We start from the raw sequence: 22,636 nt of genomic DNA, 5'->3' as shown, positions 1-22,636 counted from the left end.
TTGGGTTTTACATTTAAGTCTTTAATCCATCTTGAGTTGATTTTTTAAGTTTTTGTATGGTGTAAGGAAGGGGTCCAGTTTCAGTTTTCTGCATATGGCTCACCAGTTCTCCCAGCACCACTTACTAAATAGGGAATCCTTTCCCCATTGTTTTTGTCAGGTTTATCTAAGATCATATGGTTGTAGGTATGCAGTCTTGTTTCTGGATTCTCTATTCTGTTCCCTCGGTCTGTTCTTGTACAAATATCAGGCCGTTTTGGTTATGGTAGCCTTGTAGTATAGTTTGAAGTCAGGTGGCATCATGTCTCCAGCTTTTTTCTTTTTGCTTAGAATTGTCTTGAATATTCAGGTTCCACATGAATTTTAAATGGTTTTGGTTCCATATGAATTTTAAAATAGTTTTTTCTAATTCTGTGAAGAATGTCAATGTAGTTTAATGGGAATAGAATTGAATCTATAAATTGCTTTGGGCAGTATGGCCATTTTAATGATATTCATTCTTCCTATCCATGAGCATGCGATGTTTTTCCATTTGTTTGTGTCATCTCTGATTTCTTTGAGCAGTGGTTTGTAGTTCTCCTTGAAGAGGTCCTGCCTTCCCTTGTTAGCCATATTCGTAGGTATTTTTTTCTTTGTGTGTCAATTGTGAGTGGGAGTTCATTCATAATTTGGCTGTCTGGTTACCTGCTACTGGTGTATAGGAATGCTTTTGCATTTTCTATCCTGAGATTTTGCTGAAGCCGCTTATCAGATTAAGAAGCGTTTGGGCTGGGACAATGGTGTTTTCTAGGTATAGAATCATGTCCTCTGCAAACAAAGACAGTTTGACTTCCTCTCTTCCTATTTGAATACCCTTTATTTCTTTCTCTTGCCTGACTGCCCTGGCTAGAATTTCCGATACTATGCTGAATAGGAGTGGTGAGAAAGGGCATCCTTATGTTGTGCCTATTTTCAAGGGGAATGCTTCCAGCTTTTGCCCATTCAGAATGATACCGGCTGTAAGTCTGTCATATATGGCTCTTATTTTGAAGTATGTTCCTTCAACACCTAGTTTATTGAGAGTTTTCAACATGACGGGATGTTGAATTTTATTGAAGGCCATTTCTGCATCTATTGAGATAATCATGTAGTTTTTGTCTTTAGTTCTGTTTACGTGAAGAATCACATTTATTGATTTGCCTATGCTGAACCACCTTTGCATCTCGGGTGACATCATTAGGCTTTGTGTCCCCACCCAAATCTCATATTGAATTACAATCCCCATAATTCACACAGAGATGGTCTGGAATTGGAACATATATTGAAAAGGAAAGCAGAGCATAAGTGTTTGGAAAATTTCCAGTCTGATGGAGCAATAGAAAACAAAAACTCAGCTGCAGAAATTTGCATAAGTAACGAGAAGCCAAATGTTAATTGCCAAGACAATGGGGAAAATGTCTTCAGGACATGTCAGAAGTCTTCACAGCAAGCCCTCCCACTGCAGGGCCAGAAAACTAGGAGGAGAAAATGGTTTTGTGGGCTGGGCCCAGGGCCTTGCTGCTTTGTGAAGTCTCTTGGTGCCCATGCCCCAGCCGTGGCTAAAAGGGGCCAATGTACAGATCAGGCCATTGTTTCAGAGGGTACAAGCCCCAAGCCTTGGTGTCTTATATGTGGTATTGGGCCTGTAGGTGCACAGAAGTGAAGAAATGAGGTTTAGGAACTTTCACAAAGATTACACAGAATGTATGCAAATGCCAGGATATACAGGCAGAAGTCTGCTGCAGGGGTGGAGCCTGGAGCACGTCTGCTAGGGCAGTATGGAAGGGAAATGTGGGGTTGGAGCCCCCACACTGAGTCCCCATTGGGGCACTGCCTAGGGGAGCTGTGGTAAAAAGGGCTACCTTCCTCCAGACCCCAGAATGGTAGATCCATTGACAACTTACACCATGTACCTAAAAAAGCCGTAAACACTCAATGCTGGCCTGTGAAATCAGCCAGAGAGGGAGCTGTACCTTGCAAAGCCACAAGGGCAGAGCCGCTCAAGGCCCTGGGAGCCCACCTCTTGCACTAGCGTGACCTGAATGTGACACATGGAGTCAAAGGAGATCATTTTGGAGTTTTAAGACTTGGCTGCCCTGCTGGATTACAGACTTGCATGGGGCCTGTAGCCCCTCTGTTTTGGCCAATTTCTCCCACTGGGAATGGGTGTATTTACCCAATGCCTATACTCTTATTGCATCTATGAAATAACTAACTTGCTTTTGATTTTACAGGCTCATAGGCAGCAGGAACTTGCCTTGTCTCAGATGAGACTTTGGGGGGCTGTTGGAAAAGTTTGATTGTGTTTTGAAATGTGAGGACATGAGATTCGGGAGGGGCCAGGGGTGGAATGATACGGTTAGGCTTTGTGTTCCCACCCAAATTTCATCTTGAATTATAAACCTCATAATCCCCATGTGTCAAGGAAGAGTCCAGGTGGTGGTAACTGAATCATAGGGGTGGTTTCCCCCATGCTGTTCACATGATAGTGAGTTCTCATGAGATCTGATGGTTTTATTTATTTACTTATTTACGAGGTGGGGTCTTGCTCTGTCGCCCAGGCAGTAGAGAAGTGGTTCAATCTTGGCTCGCTGTGACATCCACCTCCCAGGTTCAAGTGATTCTCATGTCTCGGGCTCTGGAGTAGCTGGAATTACAGGCGCATGTCACCACACCCAGCTAATTTTTCTATTTTTAGTACAGATGGAGTTTCACTATGTTGGCCAGGCTGGTCTCAAACTCTTGACTTCAAGTGATCTGCCCACCTCAGCCTCCCAACGTGCTGGGATTACAGATGTGAGCCACTGCTTCTGGCCAAGATCTTATGGTTTTATAAGGGCCTCTTCCCCCTTCATTCATTCACTCCCTCCTGCCACCTTGTGAAGAAGGTGCCTGCTTTGCCTTCCACCATGATCGTAAGTTTCCTGAGGCCTCCCCCAGCCACGTGGAACCGTGAGTCAATTAAACTTCTTTTCTTTATAAATTGCCTACTCTCGGGCAGTTCTTTATAACGGTGTGAAAACAGATTAACACACAGGGGATGGAGACTACTTGATCATGATGGATAAGCTTTTTGATGTGCTGCTGGATTTGGTTTGCCAGTATTTTATTGAGGATTTTTGCATTGATGTTTATCAAGGATACTGGCCTGAAGTTTTCTTTTTTGTTGTATCTCTTCCAGGTTTTGGTATCACGATGATGCAGGCCTTATAGAATGAGTTAGAGAGGAATCCCTCTTTTTCAATTTTTTGGAATAGTTGCTGTAGAAATGGCATCAACTCATTATCGTACCTGTGGTAGAATTCAGCTGTGAATGTCTGGTCCTGGGCTTTTTTGGTTGGTAGGCTACTCCTTATTGCCTCAATTTCAAAACTCATTATTAGTCTATTGAGGGATTCAATTTCTTCCTGGTTCAGTCTTAAGAGGGTATATATATCCAGGAAGGTTTTTATTTTCATTCCTCTCAAAGTATTTTCTAATTTCTCTTGTGACTTCTTCTTTGGCCCACTGGTTTTAAAGAATGTGTTGTTTCATTTCCACATATTTGATAATTTTCCAGTTTTCTTCCTATCAATTTCTAGTTTCATTCCATTGTGGTCAAAAATATAGTTATTATTTCAACCCTTTAAAATATATTGAGACTTGTTTTATGGTCTAACATACAGTCTATATTGGAGAATGTTCCATGTGCACTTCAGAAGAATTCTTCTTGTTGAGTTGATCCTTTTATCATTATATAATGTATTTCCTTGTCTTTTGTAACAATTTTTAAACTGAAGTCTATATTGTCTGATATTAGTATGGGTACTCCAGCTCTCCGGTTTACTGTTTGCATGAAATATCTTTCCATCCTTTCACTATCAACCTATTTTGGTCTTTGGATCTAAGGTGTGTCTCAGCATATATCCGAATCATTTCTTTTTTAAATCCATTCTCCCAATCTCTTCCTCTTAATTGCAGAGTTTAATCAATTTACATTTAATGTGATTGCTGATGAAGGACTTCTGCTATTTGTTTTATACGTCTTATACAGGCATCCCTTTCTTTTTTGTCCTTTGCTTTATTGCACATTGCTGATACTGCATTTTTTACAAACTGAAGATTCATGGCAACCCTGTATCAAGCAAGTCTATCACCATCATTTTTCCAACAGCATGTGCTCACTTCTTCTCTCTGTGTCACATTTTGGTAATTCTCACAATACTTCAAACTTCTTCATGATTATTATATCTGGTATAGTGATTTGTGATCTTTGCTATTTCCAGTATTCTGTCTGGCTTTCAACAGTCTGATTATAATTTGTCGTGGTATAGACGTCTTTATCCTACTTTGGAGTCACAGAACTTCTTGGACGTGTAGACTTATGTCTTTCATTAAATTTGGTTAGTGTGTGGTCATTATTACTTCAAATACTCTTTCTGCCCCTTTCTCATTCTGCGACTACCATTTTGTGTATACTGGTACACTTAATGGTGTCTCACAGATTTCTTAGACTCTATTCATTTTTCTTTATTCTTTTTTATTTGTTTCTCAGATTGGATAATCTCAATTGACCTATATTAGTTAATTATTCTGCCTGTTCAAATATATTCTGTCACTGTACTTTTCAGGTCCAGAATTTCTATTTGATTCCTTTTTCATAATTTCTCTTTATTGATACTGTCTACTTAGGACATTGTTTTTCATGGTTTCCTTTAGTTCTTTGCCCACAGTTCCTTTAGATCTTGAGCATATGATTTAAAGTCCACATTAAAAAATGTCAAATGTCTCAGCTTCCTTTGGGACATTTTCTATCGGTTTCTTTTTTCCTGTGTATGGGTCATTGTTTCTTGCTTCCTATGCCTCATATTTTTTGCATTTTGAATATTATAAGGTGGCAACTATGAAAATCAGATTCTCTCCCTACCCCTGGTTTTGTGGTTGCTATCTTTTTTTTTTTTACATGATTTCTTTTTTATTTTCTTCTTCTTATTATTATACTTTAAGTTCTAGAGTACATGTGCATAACGTGCAGGTTACATATGTATACTTGTGTGATGTTGGAGTACTGCACCCATCAACTCGTCAGCACCCGTCAACTCGTCATTTACATCAGGTATAACTCCCAATGCAATCCCTCCCCTCTCCCCCCTCCCCATGATAGGCCCCAGTGTGTGATGTTCCCCTTCCCGAGTCCAAGTGGTCTCATTGTTCAGTTCCCACCTATGAGTGAGAACATGCAGTGTTTGGTTTTCTGTTCTTGTGATAGTTTGCTAAGAATGATGGTTTCCAGCTGCATCCATGTCCCTACAAAGGACACAAACTCATCCATTTTATGGCTGCATAGTATTCCATGGTGTATATGTGCCACATTTTCTTAATCCAGTCTGTCACTGATGGACATTTGGGTTGATTCCAAGTCTTTGCTATTGTGAAGAGTGCTACAATAAACATACGTGTGCATGTGTCTTTATAGCAGCATGATTTATAATCCTTTGGGTATACACCCAGTAACGGGATGGCTGGGTCATATGGTACATCTAGTTCTAGATCCTTGAGGAATCGCCATACTGTTTTCCATAATGGTTGAACTAGTTTACAATCCCACCAACAGTGTAAAAGTGTTCCTATTTCTCCACATCCTCTCCAGCACCTATTGTTTCCTGACTTTTTAATGATTGCCATTCTAACTGGTGTGAGATGGTATCTCATTGTGGGTTTGATTTGCATTTCTCTGATGGCCAGTGATGATGAGCATTTTTATCATGTGTCTGTTGGCTGTATGAATGTCTTCTTTTGAGAAGGGTCTGTTCATATCCTTTGCCCACTTTTTGATGGGGTTGTTTGTTTTTTTCTTGTAAATTTGTTTGAGTTCTTTGTAGGTTCTGGATATTAGCCCTTTGTCAGATGAGTAGATCGCAAAAATTTTCTCCCATTCTGTAGGTTGCCTGTTCACTCTGATGGTAGTTTCTTTTGCTGTGCAGAAGCTCTTTAGTTTAATTAGATCCCATTTGTCAATTTTGGCTTTTGCTGCCATTGCTTTTGGTGTTTTAGACATGAAGTCCTTGCCCATGCCTATGTCCTGAATGGTACTACCTAGGTTTTCTTCTAGGGTTTTTATGGTAATAGGTCTAACATTTAAGTCTCTAATCCATCTTGAATTAATTTTCGTATAAGGAGTAAGGAAAGGATCCAGTTTCAGCTTTCTACTTATGGCAGGCCAATTTTCCCAGCATCATTTATTAAACAGGGAATCCTTTCCCCATTTCTTGTTTCTCTCAGGTTTGTCAAAGATCAGATAGCTGTAGATGTGTGGTATTAATTCTGAGGACTCTGTTCTGTTCCATTGGTCTATATCTCTGTTTTGGTACCAGTACCATGCTGTTTTGGTTACTGTAGCCTTGTAGTATAGTTTGAAGTCAGGTAGCGTGATGCCTCTAGCTTTGTTCTTTTGACTTAGGATTGTCTTGGCAATGCGGGCTCTTTTTTGGTTCCATATGAACTTTAAAGCAGTTTTTTCCAATTCTGTGAAGAAACTCATTGGTAGCTTGATGGGGATGGCATTGAATCTATAAATTACCTTGGGCAGTATAGCCATTTTCACGATATTGATTCTTCCTATCCATGAGCATGGTATATTCTTCCATTTGTTTGTGTCCTCTTTTATTTCACTGAGCAGTGGTTTGTAGTTCTCCTTGAAGAGGTCCTTTACGTCCCTTGTAAGTTGGATTCCTAGATATTTTATTCTCTTTGAAGCAATTGTGAATGGAAGTTCATTCATGATTTGGCTCTCTGTTTGTCTGTTACTGGTGTATAAGAATGCTTGTGATTTTTGCACATTAATTTTGTATCCTGATACTTTGCTGAAGTTGCTTATCAGCTTAAGGAGATTTTGGACTGAGACAATGGGGTTTTCTAAATATACAATCATGTCATCTGCAAACAGGGACAATTTGACTTCTTCTTTTCCTAACTGAATACCCTTTATTTCTTTCTCTTGCCTGATTGCCCTAGCCAGAACTTCCAACACTATGTTGAATACGAGTGGTGAGAGAGGTCTTGTCTTGTGCCAGTTTTCAAAGGGAATTTTTCCAGTTTTTGCCCATTCAGTATGATATTGGCTGTGGGTTTGTCATAAATAGCTCATTATTTTGAGGTACATTCCATCAATACCGAATTTATTGAGCATTTTTAGCATGAAGGGCTGTTGAATTTTGTCAAAGGCCTTTTCTGCATCTATTGAGATAATCATATGGTTCTTGTCTTTCGTTCTGTTTATATACTGGATTACATTTATTGATTTGCATATGTTGAACCAGCCTTGCATCCCAGGGATGAAGCTCACTTGATCATGGTGGATAAGCTTTTTGATGTGCTGCTAGATTCGGTTTGCCAGTATTTTATTGAGGATTTTTGCATCGATGTTCATCAGGGATATTGGTCTAAAATTTTCTTTTTTTGTTGTGTCTCTGCCAGGCTTTGGTATCAGGAGGATGTTGGCCTCATAAAATGAGTTAGGGAGGATTCCCTCTTTTTCTATTGATTGGAATAGTTGCAGAAGGAATGGTACCAGCTCCTCCTTGTACCTCTGGTAGAATTCAGCTGTGAATCCATCTGCTCCTGGACTTTTTTTGGATGATAGGCTATTAATTATTGCCTCAATTTCAGAGCCTGCTATTGGTCTATTCAGGGATTCAACTTCTTCCTGGTTTAGTCTTGGGAGAGTGTAAGTGTCCAGGAAATTATCCATTTCTTCTAGATTTTCTAGTTTATTTGCGTAGAGGTGTTTATAGTATTCTCTGATGGTAGTTTGTATTTCTGTGGGGTCGGTGGTGATATCCCCTTTATCATTTTTTATTGCGTCTATTTGATTCTTCTCTCTTTTCTTCTTTATTAGTCTTGCTAGCGGTCTGTCAATTTTGTTGATCTTTTCAAAAAACCAACTCCTGGATTCATTGATTTTTTGGAGGGTTTTTTGTGTCTCTATCTCCTTCAGTTCTGCTCTGATCTTTGTTATTTCTTGCCTTCTGCTAGCTATTGAATGTGTTTGCTCTTGCTTCTCCAGTTCTTTCAATTGTGATGTTAAAAGAGTGTCAATTTTAGGTCTTTCCAGCTTTCTCTTGTGGGCATTTAGTGCTATAAATTTCCCTCTACACACTGCTTTAAATGTGTCCCAGAGATTCTGGTATGTTGTATCTTTGTTCTCATTGCTTTCAAAGAACATCTTTATTTCTGCCTTCATTTCGTTATGTACCCAGTAGTCATTCAGGAGCAGGTTGTTCAGTTTCCATGTAGTTAAGCGGTTTTCATTGAGTTTGTTAGTCCTGAGTTCTAGTTTGATTGCACTGTGGTCTGAGAGACAGTTTGTTATAATTTCTGTTCTTTTACATTTGCTGAGGAGTGCTTTACTTCCAATTATGTGGTCAATTTTGGAATAAGTGTGATGTCATGCTGAGAAGAATGTATATTCTGTTGACTTGGGGTGGAGAGTTCTATAGATGTCTATTAGGTCTGCTTGCTACAGAGATGAGTTCAATTCCTAGATATCCTTGTTAACTTTCTGTCTCATTGATCTGTCTAATGTTTACAGTGGGGTGTTGAAGTCTCCCATTATTATTGTATGGGAGTCTAAGTCTCTTTGTAAGTCTCTAAGGACTTGCTTTATGAATCTGGGTGCTCCTGTATTGGGTGCATATATATTTAGGATAGTTAGCTCTTCCTGTTGAATTGATCCCTTTACCATTATGTAATGGCCTTCTTTGTCTCTTTTGATCTTTGTTGGTTTAAATTCTGTTTTATCAGAGACTAGGATTGCAACCCCTGCTTTTTTTTGTTCTGCATTTGCTTGGTAGATCTTCCTCCATCCCTTTATTTTGAGCCTATGTATGTCTCTGCACGTGAGATGGGTCTCCTGAATACAGCAGACTGATGGGTCTTGACTCTTTATCCAGTTTGCCAGTCTATGTCTTTTAATTGGACCATTTAGTCCATTTACATTTAAGGTTAATATTGTTATGTGTGAACTTGATCCTGCCATTATGATATTAACTGGTTATTTTGCTCGTTAGTTGCTAGTTTGCTAGTTAGTTGATGCAGTTTCTTCCTAGCCTCGATGGTCTTTACATTTTGGCATGTTTTTGCAATGGCTGGTACCGGTTGTTCCTTTCCATGTTTAGGGCTTCCTTCAGGGTCTCTTGTAAGGCAGGCCTGGTGGTGACAAAATCTAAGCATTTGCTTATCTGTAAAGGATTTTATTTCTCCTTCACTTACAAAACTTAGTTTGGCTGGATATGAAATTCTGGGTTTAAAATTCTTTTCTTTAAGAATATTGACTATTGGCCCCCACTCTCTTCTGGCTTGTAGTTTCTGCCGAGAGATCTGCTGTTAGTCTGATGGTCTTCCCTTTGTGGGTAACCCGACCTTTCTCTCTGGCTGCCCTTAAGATTTTTTCCTTCATTTCGACTTTGGTGAATCTGGCAATTATGTGTCTTGGAGTTGCTCTTCTGGAGGAGTATCTTTGTGGCATTCTCTGTATTTCCTGAATTTGAATGTTGGCCTGCCCTACTAGGTTGGGGAAGTTCTCCTGGATGATATCCTGAAGAGTGTTTTCCAACTTGGTTCCACTTTCCCCCTCACGTTCAGGCACCCCAATCAGACGTAGATTTGGTCTTTTTACATAATCCCATACTTCTTGCAGGCTTTGTTCATTTCTTTTTCTCCTTTTTTCTTTTGGTTTCTCTTCTCACTTCATTTCATTCATTTGATCCTCAATCGCTGATACTCTTTCTTCCAGGTGATCGAGTCGGTTACTGAAGCTTGTGCATTTGTCACGTATTTCTCGTGTCATGGTTTTAATCTCTGTCATTTCGTTTATGACCTTCTCTGCATTAATTATTCTAGCTATCAATTCTTTCACTCTTTTTTCAAGATTTTTAGTTTCTTTGCACTGGGTATGTAATTCCTCCTTTAGCTCTGAGAAGTTTGATGGACTGAAGCCTTCTTCTCTCATCTCGTCAAAGTCATTCTCTGTCCAGCTTTGATCCATTGCTGGCGATGAGCTGCGCTCCTTTGCAGGGGGAGATGTGCTCTTATTTTTTGAATTTCCAGCTTTTCTGCCCTGCTTTTTCCCCATCTTTGTTTTTATTTATCTGCCTCTGGTCTTTGATGATGGTGATGTACTGATGGGGTTTTGGTGCAGGTGTCCTTCCTGTTTGATAGTTTTCCTTCTAACAGTCAGGACCCTCAGCTGTAGGTCTGTTGGAGATTGCTTGAGGTCCACTCCAGACCGTTTGCCTGGGTATCAGCAGCAGAGGCTGCAGAAGATAGAATATTGCTGAATGGCAAGTGTACCTGTCTGATTCTTACTTTGGAAGCTTCCTCTCAGGGGTGTACTCCACCGTGTGAGGTGTGGGGTGTCAGTCTGCCCCTCGTGGGGGATGTCTCCCAGTTAGGCTACTCAGGGGTCAGGGACCCGCTTGAGCAGGCAGTCTGTCCCTTCTCAGATCTCAACCTCCGTGTTGGGAGATCCACTGCTCTCTTCAAAGCTGTCAGACAGAGTCGTTTGCGTCTGCAGAGGTTTCTACTGCTTTTGTTGTTGTTGTTGTTGTTTAGCTGTGCCCTGTCCCCAGAGGTGGAGTCTACAGAGAATGGCAGGCTTCCTTGAGCTGCTGTGAGCTCCACTCAGTTCGAGCTTCCCATCGGCTTTGTTTACCTACTTAAGTCTCAGCAATGGCGGGCGCCCCTCCCCCAGCCTCGCTGCTGCCTTGTGGTTAGATCACAGACTGCTGTGCTAGCAATGAGGGAGGCTCCGTGGGCGTGGGACCCTTCCGGCCAGGTGTGGGATATAATCTCCTGGTGTTCCCGTTTGCTTAAAGCACAGTATTGGGGTGGGAGTTACCCGATTTTCCAGGTGTTGTGTGTCTCAGTTCCCCTGGCTAGGAAAAGGGATTCCCTTCCCCCTTGCGCTTCCCAGGTGAGGCGATGCCTCACCCTGCTTCAGCTCTCGCTGGTCGGGCTGCAGCAGCTGACCAGCACCGATTGTCTGGCACTCCCTAGTGAGATGAACCCCAGTACCTCAGTTGAAAATGCAGAAATCACCAGTCTTCTGTGTCACTCGCACTGGGAGTTGGAGACTGGAGCTGTTCCTATTCGGCCATCTTGCTCCGCCCCCCTCATTGCTGTCTGTTATAGCTGTTATTTGTTAAGTGACTTTTTTGAACTGATTTTATAAAGTCTACTTTTTGTCATATGTGGCCAATGAATTCTCTGTTCCGTTAGCTTAGTGGTCAGTTAGTGATCTGACAGAGTTCCTTAGATGCCAAGATTCCGGTGTTGTTTTCTTTTCTTTTTTTTCTTTTTTTTTCTGAGACAGGGTCTTACTCTGTTGCCTAGGCTGGAGTGCAATTAAGCAATCATGGCTAACTGAAGCCTCTATCTCCTGGGCTCAAGAGGTCCTCCCACCTCAGCCTCCTGAGTAGCTGGAACTGCAGGCATGTATCATATGCTTGGCTGATTTTGGTTGATTTTTAAAATTTTTAGCCGGGCGCGGTGGCTCACGCCTGTAATCCCAGCACTTTGGGAGGCCAAGGCGGGTGGATCACAAGGTCAGGAGATCGAGACCACGGTGAGACCCCGTCTCCACTAAAAATACAAAAAAAAAGAGCCGGGCGCCGTGGCGGGCGCCTGTAGTCCCAGCTACTCGGGAGGCTGAGGCAGGAGAATGGCAGGAACCCGGGAGGTGGAGCTTGCAGTGAGCCGAGATAGCGCCACTGCACTCCAGCCTGGTGGACAGAGCGAGACTCCGTCTCAAAAAAAAAGAAAAAGAAAAAAAATTTTTAGTAGGGACAAGGTCTCACTATGTTGCCCACGCTGGTCTCAAACTCCTAGGCTCAAGCAGTCCTCCCACCTCAGCCTCCCAAAGTGCTAGGATTACAGGCATGAGTCACCACACTTGGCCATGTGTGTTTTTTCTAGATTGAGACACTGCTTATTTGCTATAAACTTTTGATTAGTTTCCAGAGTTCCGATAAAGTTGGTGTTGGCTGTTTTTGTCAATTATTACTGCTTTTAGGGAAGGCTTCTGGAGTTCCCTGATCTGCCAGGTTTGCTCATGTCACCAGGCAAATTATCTTTTAGGAAACAGTGAGATATATTTAAATTATAAAGCAAGAAAGGTGTTTTATTACCATGGCACTACTCAAAAGATCAAGCAGTACTTCTAGGAACATGCAGTATAAATCTGGACACTAACAGTCACTAAAATCATGAATGTAAAAATATTATATAAAACATAAACATAATACACAGATATTATTATTGTTGTTGTTGTTATTGTAGCATTTGGTCAGGGGAATAATCTTCAAAATGCTGGTACAGAATAAATAGTCAAGAGCAATAAACTTGATGTTCTTATGATTTAAAGTGCCCAAACAATAATCTCACTAAAAAAAAAAAAAAAAATGGAGGCAGTAACTACTACTTCCTCTTTTGTACGGAGTCCATTTCTGTATCCCTAAACTCTAACATAGTGCCTGGCATATAGTGGATATATTAAAGAAATTTCTTATAAATACATAAAAATATGTGCAGAAATAACCTCTTTCTATCCCTTAAGGAAAAGAAAGAAAACATCAACATTTATTAGAAACCCATTATCTGTCAGGCACTGTGCTAAGTATTTGAAATATATATATTGTATCTCATTTAATCCAGAGACTCTATGACATAGCTATCATCATCCCCAATTCATAGAGAAATGAGAGAAGTGATCTTTCCAAGGTCACACAGCTGAAGTGAATTATTTAAACCTATAGTATCTCTATAATTCTAAGGCCTGTGCTGTTTGCACCACAGCATACTGATCTAACTTACTCTACTCTGCCACAGAACAGACTCAAAACATCTAGGGAAGCTCTGTCTATCTGAACACATAAAGAAGGGATAAACTAGAGAAAGCAGCACTGTCTGAAAAGCAACTTGCTTAAAATTTCCACTGCCAAGAGACCAGATGGTTTCTGGGATATCTAGTTAGGCTAAAAATAACTGCACCCACAACGAGTTTGATTTACAAACAAAGAAAAGCAGGGGTAGCCAGTATAAATATACAGCTGGAAAACTAGAAGATTTAAGTACTTAAAAAACCCTGTTTAAAGGGTTTCAAATGGCCATATAAGATATAAAACGTTAGATAGCTTATGCTCTCAATTGCTTGCTCATTACTCTGTCTGTCTCTTACATACCTACACCATACTTGTTTCTTAAGGATACCTTCAGGTCTGACAGAGCTGAGTCGCACCAATAAATTAAAGTTGGAGAGAACCCTCTTGCCAGTCTCTGGCCTAAAAGACCCTTCCCACCCTCTCCATCCTGTCACACACACACACATCTCTCTCTCACCCACCCACTCACTCACTCACACACACCCTGAAGTGAAACCCAGAAGCTTCTTTAGACCTTGGTGCAGCTGCTATCTACCCAGAAGTAGGTAATATTTTGTTACACTCTGGGTTATCTGCCTTGTCTATACTAGTATTCTTTTTATTTTTTTAGGTGTACATTGTAATGGTTTTTAGTATATTCAGTTATTTAACCATCACCACAATTAATTTTAGAACATTTCTGTCACCTCAAAAAGTTCCCCATACCTTTTAGCTATCACCCTCAAACCCCACTTCCTCCAGCCCTACTACTCATGTATTTTATGTCTCTACGTATTTGCCTATTCTGGACTCACGCTTGTATTCTTTTACTGATGGATAGGAACACTTGTTTCCATAGCTGTATTCCAAAAGGCCTAACATAATGCAGAAGGATTTGAGTTCTCTTAAATGAGAAATAACCGGACAGATTCTCACTTTCCTCTGTAGCAACCATGTATCTTTTTGGAACAATGGAGGGTATAAATTATTTTTTTAAAAATGGAAGGAGAGCAGCCGTCTGTTGCAAAGGTAGATAATTTCAAAACACATATTTAAGTGCAGGGCCTTTTGTCATAGAGCTCTGATAATGGTCTGACAGAAAGAACATAGATTTGGAGTAAAAAGAGAACTGGGTTCCAATTCCATCTCTGTACTCTACTGAGTTGAGAGGTTCTTGGGTGAGTCACTTAACCTCTTTGAATTGCAGCTTCCTTCACTGTAAAACAGTGATATTACACATTTTGCAGGATGAATGTGAGAATTAAATCACATGAGGTATGCTAGGAACGCAACATAGCAGAGAGCCCAAGGAAGCACTGAGAAAGGGCTAGCTCCTGACACTACCCCTCACCAAACTTCCAGGCCTTTCTGAAGACTATGAGAATATTTCTGTTCTAAAACGGCAGAGATATTACTGACGTCTCTAAAACCTGTCATTCTCCTTAAGCTCCATGTTGCTTCACCTTAAGCTATCTTCCTTTTCCGGCCATATTCCATTACTTTTAATAAGATTTGTCCTCTTAATAAGCAGGTTGGTAAACACTTGACTTGTTCCAATTCCTTTCTCTCTCCTCCAACACACACACACACACACACCCCAGGCCACCAAGCCTTGCCATTTCAACTTCATCTTCTCATAATCTCCTCTCCCTCAAGCCACTATTGACTATTTGACTACTTCCCACACTCAATTTAAGTTTGATCTTTATTGTTACAACTTCCAAATGGCCCCCTCCCCCTTTCTTTTCATGCCCTGGCCTCATTTCCTCCATAACTCAAAACTCTGGTTTAAGCCACCTCTAGACATTTCCATTTTAGAGGAAGAATCTTAAGAAATCACAGAGTAAATCCCCCTGCCCTAGCTTGTAGGTAAGGCATAACACTCTGCATTTTACATAGATGAGACTGAAGGAGAGCCAACTGATTTTACTCAAGGTCACACTGCTACTTCTTCCCTAAAACTCCACCCCTTAGTTCTCTTGAATCTGCTTATTTTCCTCAATCCTGAAGCTAGTATTCCAATATCACATCACTTATGCATTTCTGTTACCTGAATGTTTCTGTATTTCATTTGTGAATTTTAAGGAAAGGTACCTATTTCCCAGAGGGTCTTCAGATTTCAATTCACTCTAACACTGGCTGGACATGTGTTTAGTATCTCTGAGTCTGTCAGTAAGTCTCTGTCTATATCTCTCCTTATACATACACTGCATAGAAAGCACAGCCACTTTAAGTCCCTTGATGTGCCACACTCTGAGCCACCAGAGATTCAGGCTTAAAAGTATCTGGAGTTTAGAAAACAAAATGATACAGCTATGGTTAATTTCTACTAAATAGAACACCGATCTTTCTTTTATAGCATCTATAAAAGGTATCAATATAAGCTATTGCTAAAGCATTCGAAGACTAAAAAGCAACTTCATAGCACATAAAAATGTTATCAATGTGGTCACTAGACTTCCCCCAAATCCCATATTAATCCTAGGGACTCTAATCTAAAAAACAGCCATTAGCCAATCTAAGCTCCTAGAACCCTCCTAGAGGCCCTCTGCTGCAAGTTTGACAATCAGTTCTGACAAAGCCCCAGTTTAACCTACCAACAGACACAAGGCCTGTCTTATTCAAACATTCCACAAATATTTACTGAGCCCTTACTATGTGCCAGGCACTGTACTACGTATTATAATGATGAACAAGATGCTATGCCTGCCTTTGATGAGTTTAAAGTCTAGAGAAGAAGGTGAACAGAGGCAGCATGAGGATCAAGGTATGGAGTACAGCAGAAAGAGCAGTAAACTCAGAGCCAAGAAGCGTCAGTTCTAACTCAGTTTCCTCCTGTTTTAGCAGTCTAAGATTTGGCAAGCCATGTTCTCTCTCTGGGCTTAATCTTCCATTTAGAAAACAAATGGACTGAATAAGATGATATTTAAGGTCCTTTTCAGCTATAAGAGTCCATGTTCCAAAAGAAGATAAAAATTGCAGCAGCAGCAGCAGCAATATTCACTGAAGACTTAGTATGTGCCAGAAATCTTGCTAGGAACCATTTACTTAAGATTACATTTTTGTACGAAATGGCATTACCTGTATTACTATATCACTTAAAAAGAAAAAAAACTGGGAAGAAGACTGGTTTGATTATGTTTCTTTGTATGGTTATACTCTAGTTACAAGAAGAATCTGAAGTGATTTACAGTAAAAATACATAGACTAAGCCTTAAGACAAATAAAGACCACATTAAGTAATGTAAGAAGGGTACAGCAAAAATTATTTTTTTTAAAAAATTAACAGGTCATGTCAGAAAGCCATGGTGACTGAATTGAAAATCCTGTCCTAAACCTAACTTGCCTGACAGCCAAAGCAAAGAGGAAAATGCAACTAGACATGGAGTTCTCTTAAAGGAAAAGAAGACACTAGCTCAAAAAAAGAAATCTTTTTCATGCTGCACTATAAGATGAATTGCAACCATGTGTTTAGCTCGTTTCTCTTGGGGAAGAGGAAATGAGAAATGAAGGGAAATAAGTTTTTAAAAATAATTAAACCAGTTTTCAGATACTTAAATATTTAACTTTACAATGATATATCCTTCTTATGGTTCAAACTAATTTTTTCAATTAACATATATTTTGTGATTAACCTAACAATAAACTTGGATAAACTATTATTCTATCTGCCTATGTGGAAAAAATTTCATTTTCAAAGGGATGTAGAACTTCATTAATATGGCTGCAAAACCCTCTTTACTATGATTTTTTTCAAATGAAAGCAAACTGACCAACTGGCAAGACCTACAGAATCTATTGATGCATTCCTTCCAAAATAATCACCTCATCAGTCATGCCTATTCACCCTTACCTCCATGCTTTTGTGCTTAAGAAAGAAAAGTTTATAAAGTAAACAGGAAAAACAAATGGCAGATTCATTTGATTCAAATACAGGTATAAAACCTTTAAAAGTTTTTACACAGTCTTCTCTTTAGGAGAAGAATTTGCAGGAAAAAAAAACCTATTGTTGTTGCTTTAACAGAAAAAAAATGCATTTGAAATATCCAAAAACTATAAATGATGTTAAATTTTTAACTGTGGTAAAAGATAAATTTATAATTTTAACCATTTTTAAGTGTACAGTTACACTGTTGTACAACCATCACTACGCTAATTCTTTTTGAATATGTCCATATGCTACATTCTCATTGTCAGCACTAATAACTCCGTATTGTTTTCCTAAATATAATTTGGAACTAAAACTTACTGTTTTCTTATCTAAGGAAACGGCATGTTCTAAGTAAAAGATGCAATTCACAGTATTACTATAACTGATTTTGCAAACTAAGGTTTCCATGACATCAGCAAACTATTTCCTAAAAAGAAACCTTAATAAACTAAATTCGATGGTCTTGATAACTATACTAATAATTAAACCTCAGTTGTTAGGCAGAAAGTGAGCCCTGAAACCCAGAAATGTGTAATACTGATTATAAGCATTTCTTAATAGCAAAATCTTAAGTGAATATTTTCCAATAAATTAGTTCCATTGTGGCTCAATGGAACAGGGTAAGGACAAGGATGGGCTGGAAGAGGAAAAGAAGATATATAAGAGATGTTCCAGAACCACTTATAATCAAAAGCACACTCCTCCATATAGGCTTTGCAATTTTGTCCATTAGAAAAGAATTTTTAAAGTTCTGTGGTAGGCATCTCTAAGCGATGAAATATTAACCTGCTACCCCCTTTAAAAGAATGAATTACAAAGGTATAAGAGACTGGAATTAGTGATAAGCAATTTATCCATTCAATACCTACTCCAACTAACTGGGGCAACTGTCCCTTGGTATAATATTTGGATTTTAATATACATTTTTTTCTAATTTGTTTTAAATTATGAGATATTAATTAATCACAGATTTCATAAAACAATAATTATTGGCTTCAAGGAGTATTTATTGTCACTTGATGGGAATGAAAAATTTGATCTTTTTCTCTTTGCAGTAGATCCCTCTTATAATCATTAAAATATGTGTCCTATGAATTGGGGGAAAATACACACACACAACCAGGAGCTGAAAATTCTTAGTCAAGCAATCTTGACTTTTTTTTAACTTTAGAAGGCATCTATAGTTCAAGTTCATACAATGCAAGAGTCCCATCTTCGTCATAAATAGAAAGGACACTGGCTTACTTACTGGGTCCTGTTTACATCAAGCAAGCCTAAGTGGCTATGCTACAATGGCCATTCAACAAATGTCAAATGAGTCAACAAATATTATGGGAGGTACTTTACTGGGAAAAGAGCTGCCATCACCTAGTGAAGGGGAGGCATTTAAGCGAAAGGGAGATTCAGTGAATTTTATTCTCGGAAATAACAGAGGAAAATCAGACTACTCACAAATAACATATACAAAAAAGATTCAAAAATTAAAACTACATAAAGGATCATAATAGTAAGCATTTTATAATATTTTTAAACTTTTGTAGCTTCTGTCATATTTATGAATAACTAGCAGTAAAAGTCTTATGACAGAAAGGGTCTCTCTAGGTGTCTATCTAGGCTCACGCCTATAATCTCAGCACTTTGGGAGGCTGAGACGGGCAAATCTCTTGAGCCCAGGAGTTCCAGACCAGCCTGGGGAACATGGCAAAATCCCATCTCTGCACAAAATATAGGGAAAAAAAAATTAGCTGGGCATGACAGTACACGCCTGCAGTCCCAGCTACTCAGGAGGCTCAGATGAGAAGATTGCCTGAACCCAGGAGGGCGAGGCTGCAGTGAGCTGTGATCACACCACTGCACCCCAGTTTAGGCAACAGAGAGAGCTCCTGTCTCAAAACAAAAACAAACAAACAAACAAAAAACCCAAAAAAAGAAACGGTCTGGGTGTGTATTCACAGGAGCAGCAAAAGAGAGATCTACTAAATAATACTGGTGGAAAGAAAGAGTTGAACCCTAAAGATAAGGGTAAGCAATACCAGCTTTAAACAAAACAGAAAATGAACTGAGGTGAAGATTATGTCTTTGGCTAGACACAGTGGCTCACACCTATAATCCCAGCGCTTTGGAAGGCTGAAGCATGAGGACTGCTTGAGCCCAGGAGTTCAAGACCAGCCTGGGTAACACAAGGAGACCTCGTCTCTACAAAAAAAAAATTTTTTTAATTAGCCAGACATGGTGGCACACACCTATGGTCTCAGCTATTTGGAAGGCTGAGATGGGAGGATCGTTTGAGCTCAGGAGATTGAGGCTACAGTGAACCATGATTACCCAATTATACTCCGGCCTCGACAACAGAGTGAGACACTGTCTCAAAAAAAAAAAAAAAAAAAAAAAAGATTGTATCTTTACATCTGTGTATTAAAACAGAGCCCAGCATGTAGCAGCTGTTCACAAAATGTCTGTTGAATGAATGTATGCATGAGTCCTTCCTTCTTTCCTCCATTTCTTTTTCGCTTCCCTTCCTTCCTCCCTTCTATCCATCTTTCTTTTCCTCCACCTAGCCCTTCATTATCCTTCTAGCACCCATCATCTATCCAATTCCTTCCTCCTTTCCTTCCCAGGGCCTACAAAGTCTAAAGGATCAAGAGATTCCTTGACAAAGGTCTTAAAAACTTTTCAGTTTGCCCTCTTATAACCTATAAAGATATATTTTAGGTTTAGGCACTGAAATGAAAATCAGTTCTGCCCTCACTTCCTACTAAGTCCAGAGGGAGAGTCCATGCATATTGTCAGACTGAAGAAGACTTTGTTGTTTCCTCCCAAGATAAAAGGGTCATACTTTGCAGCACAGCAATTAGCACAATCCTATCCTGAGGATGTCAGAAAAGGGGTAAATGTTACTTTTCCTGAAAAGTTCAGGTCAGCCCTTTTTCCCTAGTCCATATTTGAAAACCAATTCCCACCTCTTTTCTCCCCTTCCACCTCCTCCCCAAAGTAGCCACAACAAATACCTTTGCTCCCCCAGTCCCTTTTATCTCATACCCCAAAACCAAAGAATGCTGACTGAATTCAGCATCAGTCTCTTACCCTGCCAGGAAAGCTAAGGAGTAGGAGTTGTTCTTGGAAACAAATGCTGAGCGATGTGTCTGTGTCATCTGGCCTTGAGAAGGTTCTTCATTCTCTGAATCTGAGAGACGTGCAGGACACTGGCAGGGAGACAAGGGAGACAACACTGTCCATTTGGAGTTCCCAAGGCATCTAGTCTAGCTATAGGTTCAAATCTCTTTCTCTATGTCATTTCTCTGTGAGCTCCAACCTGTGTTTCCAACTGCTTCCTGGAGATACCAATCTCAAATGTGGTTCAAATTCAATATATCCAAAATCAAACTCACATATTTCTCTTCTGTAAGCCCCATAACCAACCCATCTAGAAAACTAAATGCCATCTATTTCTGTCCCTTACTTCTAATTCATAGTAACATTTGGACAGCAGCTTTAGGTACTCCAACACTTCTAAATATTTTATTTCATTTACTGTTTATGTCACTCCCATTAAAAGCAGGGTGATTATCTGTCTTTTACAGATAGCAAACTGAGGCTCAGAGTAGTTAATTTTCCTGGAATTACAGGGTTAATACATGGATAAAAGTGGTTCTTAAATTAAGAGCATTAGTCTCCAAGCTATTGCCACTCTAATCTATTCTACTTCTAGAATGTCTCTCAGATCCAACTCTTCCCATTTATATTCATGGTCATTGCCTTACCTTAGATTCTCATCATCTTTTGCCTGGACCATTGCAACAATCTACTTACTGGTCTCATTCTCTTCAGGCTTTCTTCTCTCTAATACCCTCCACACCACCAAGAATTATCTTTCCAGCAATCACTCCCCTGCTTAACTGCTGGTGACTTCAGGAGAAAGTCTAAATGCCTCAGCCTAATACCACAACCTTCACAAACTAGACCTAACCTTCTTTCACAGCTTTTCCCCCACCAGTTCCCACACATGGAACTCCCTGAGCTCTAGCACAACCAAATTATTTTTACTCTCCACATGTACCACAGTCTTTCAAAACCTCTATCTACCCTTTGGATATGCTACACCCTTTGCCTAAAATTCCATCTGCGCTCTCTGCCTATAAAATACTCATTGGCCTTTCAGAGTCATCTAAAATATCACTTTTTCTGCAAAGGCTTCCAAATTATCATAGAGTTAGTTTTTCCATCTTGTTTATATCCATTCATTTATCATAGTTTTACTTTGGAGTCCCTTTTTAGAGTCTTTCCAATTACATTAGAAACATCTTAGAGGTATGTCTTTTACACATAATGTAATGAAGTTTTGCCTCATTATTAAACATGAAAGTCTTTTTCTTTTAATGGATAGCAACTAATCACACTGAACTGTAGCTTCTTATTTAGGGGTCTGTTTTGCTTTATGCAATGAGCCCTGTGAGAGCAAGTGACCATCTTTTTAAAAAATTTCCAATACTGTTATATAGTAGGTAAAGAAGAACCTTTTAATCAGTTGATGATTAACCAATTATCTAATGATCAAGTATTATCAAAGTAAGAGTTGTAGATGTAGGCACGCAAGGCATCATATGGCTCCAAGTACCCTGCATTCCTGAAATGCTTTGTTTTCCTCTAGGCTGACAGGCACAGCGACACAATAGACTGATTTGAAGAATTACAATTTACAGAGAGGCTTTTCAATTTTGTAGGGTATCGTTCCTCAAAGAACCCTGTTGTACAAAATATTCAGTGAAGAAACTTTAATAGCACTAACCCATTATCAAATTTTATATAATATTCTCTTCTCACTCTATAAAAAAGAAAAGCTTTGATACGAATAGACTCAATAGGGAATAATGGCAATTTCTGTCTATATAAGCCTCTCTTCATAATTAAATCAGTACCAAGTAAAAAGTGTTCAAATCCTAGCTCTGTCAGCTATCACTGTCACTATGGGTTAGTTGTTGCTTTATCTTCCTGAGCCTCAGTTTCCTCATCTGTAAAATAAAGACTTCTCTGTCTACTATAGTGACAGGCCATTAAAAATACCTAGAGTACATTAGCTAACAAGTAATAAGTGTTCAAAAAGATAGATCTTATTTGTATGAACTTCCAAACTATTAATCTTTTAAGAAAAATTTCAGTTTTATAACAGATATATGCCAAGTTCCTTTTTTTTTTTTTTTGAGACGGAGTCTCACTCTGTTGCCCAGGCTGGAGTACAGTGGCACGATCCTGGCACACTGCAACCTCCGCCTCCCTGGTTCAAGTGATTCTCCTGTCTTAGCCTCCTGAGTAGCTGGGATTACAGGTGCCCACCACCACACCCGGCTAATTTTTGTAGTTTTGGTAGAGACAGGGTTTCACCATGTTGGCCAGGCTGGTCTTGAACTCCTGATCTCAAGTGATCTGCCTGCCTTGGCCTCCCAAAGTGCTGGGATTACAGGTGTGAGCCACCATGCCTGGCGCCAAGTTCCTTTCAGTTATTGCAAAATAAATTACATTACAAATAAATAACTATTTATTTAGACAAAAGCTCTCCCACCCCTCTACATTTCTATTCCCAATATTTACCCCTCATCTTTCATCTTTGATGAAAATAAGCCCCAAGGCACTATGGATTCCTAAAATGGTACAAAGCATGCATAAATTAAATCCTTGCAGTGACATCTAAAACAATGTTGTACCTCAAAAAACTAAAAGAAAGATAATACTCAAAGTTGGCAAGATGTAAGGAAATTAGTTTAGTACTCCTCACGCACTACTGGTGGGAGCATAA

General features: G+C 39.5%; 1 protein-coding gene across 1 annotated transcript in view; it reads right to left on the bottom strand.

The window, feature by feature from the left end:
* Window positions 1-22,636, bottom strand: part of RNF169 (ring finger protein 169) — an 88,302-nt gene that overhangs the window by 13,545 nt on the left and 52,121 nt on the right. The window contains exon 4 of the mRNA XM_023209394.2: window positions 19,930-20,048. Coding sequence (XP_023065162.1) covers window positions 19,930-20,048 — 119 coding nt within the window. The remainder of the gene's footprint in view (window positions 1-19,929; window positions 20,049-22,636) is intronic.

This window comes from Piliocolobus tephrosceles, chromosome 13 (assembly GCF_002776525.5).
Source record: "Piliocolobus tephrosceles isolate RC106 chromosome 13, ASM277652v3, whole genome shotgun sequence".
Classification (NCBI taxonomy): domain Eukaryota; kingdom Metazoa; phylum Chordata; class Mammalia; order Primates; family Cercopithecidae; genus Piliocolobus; species Piliocolobus tephrosceles.
Note: the sequence above shows the minus strand (reverse complement) of the source record. Positions and strands in the feature narration are given on the sequence as shown.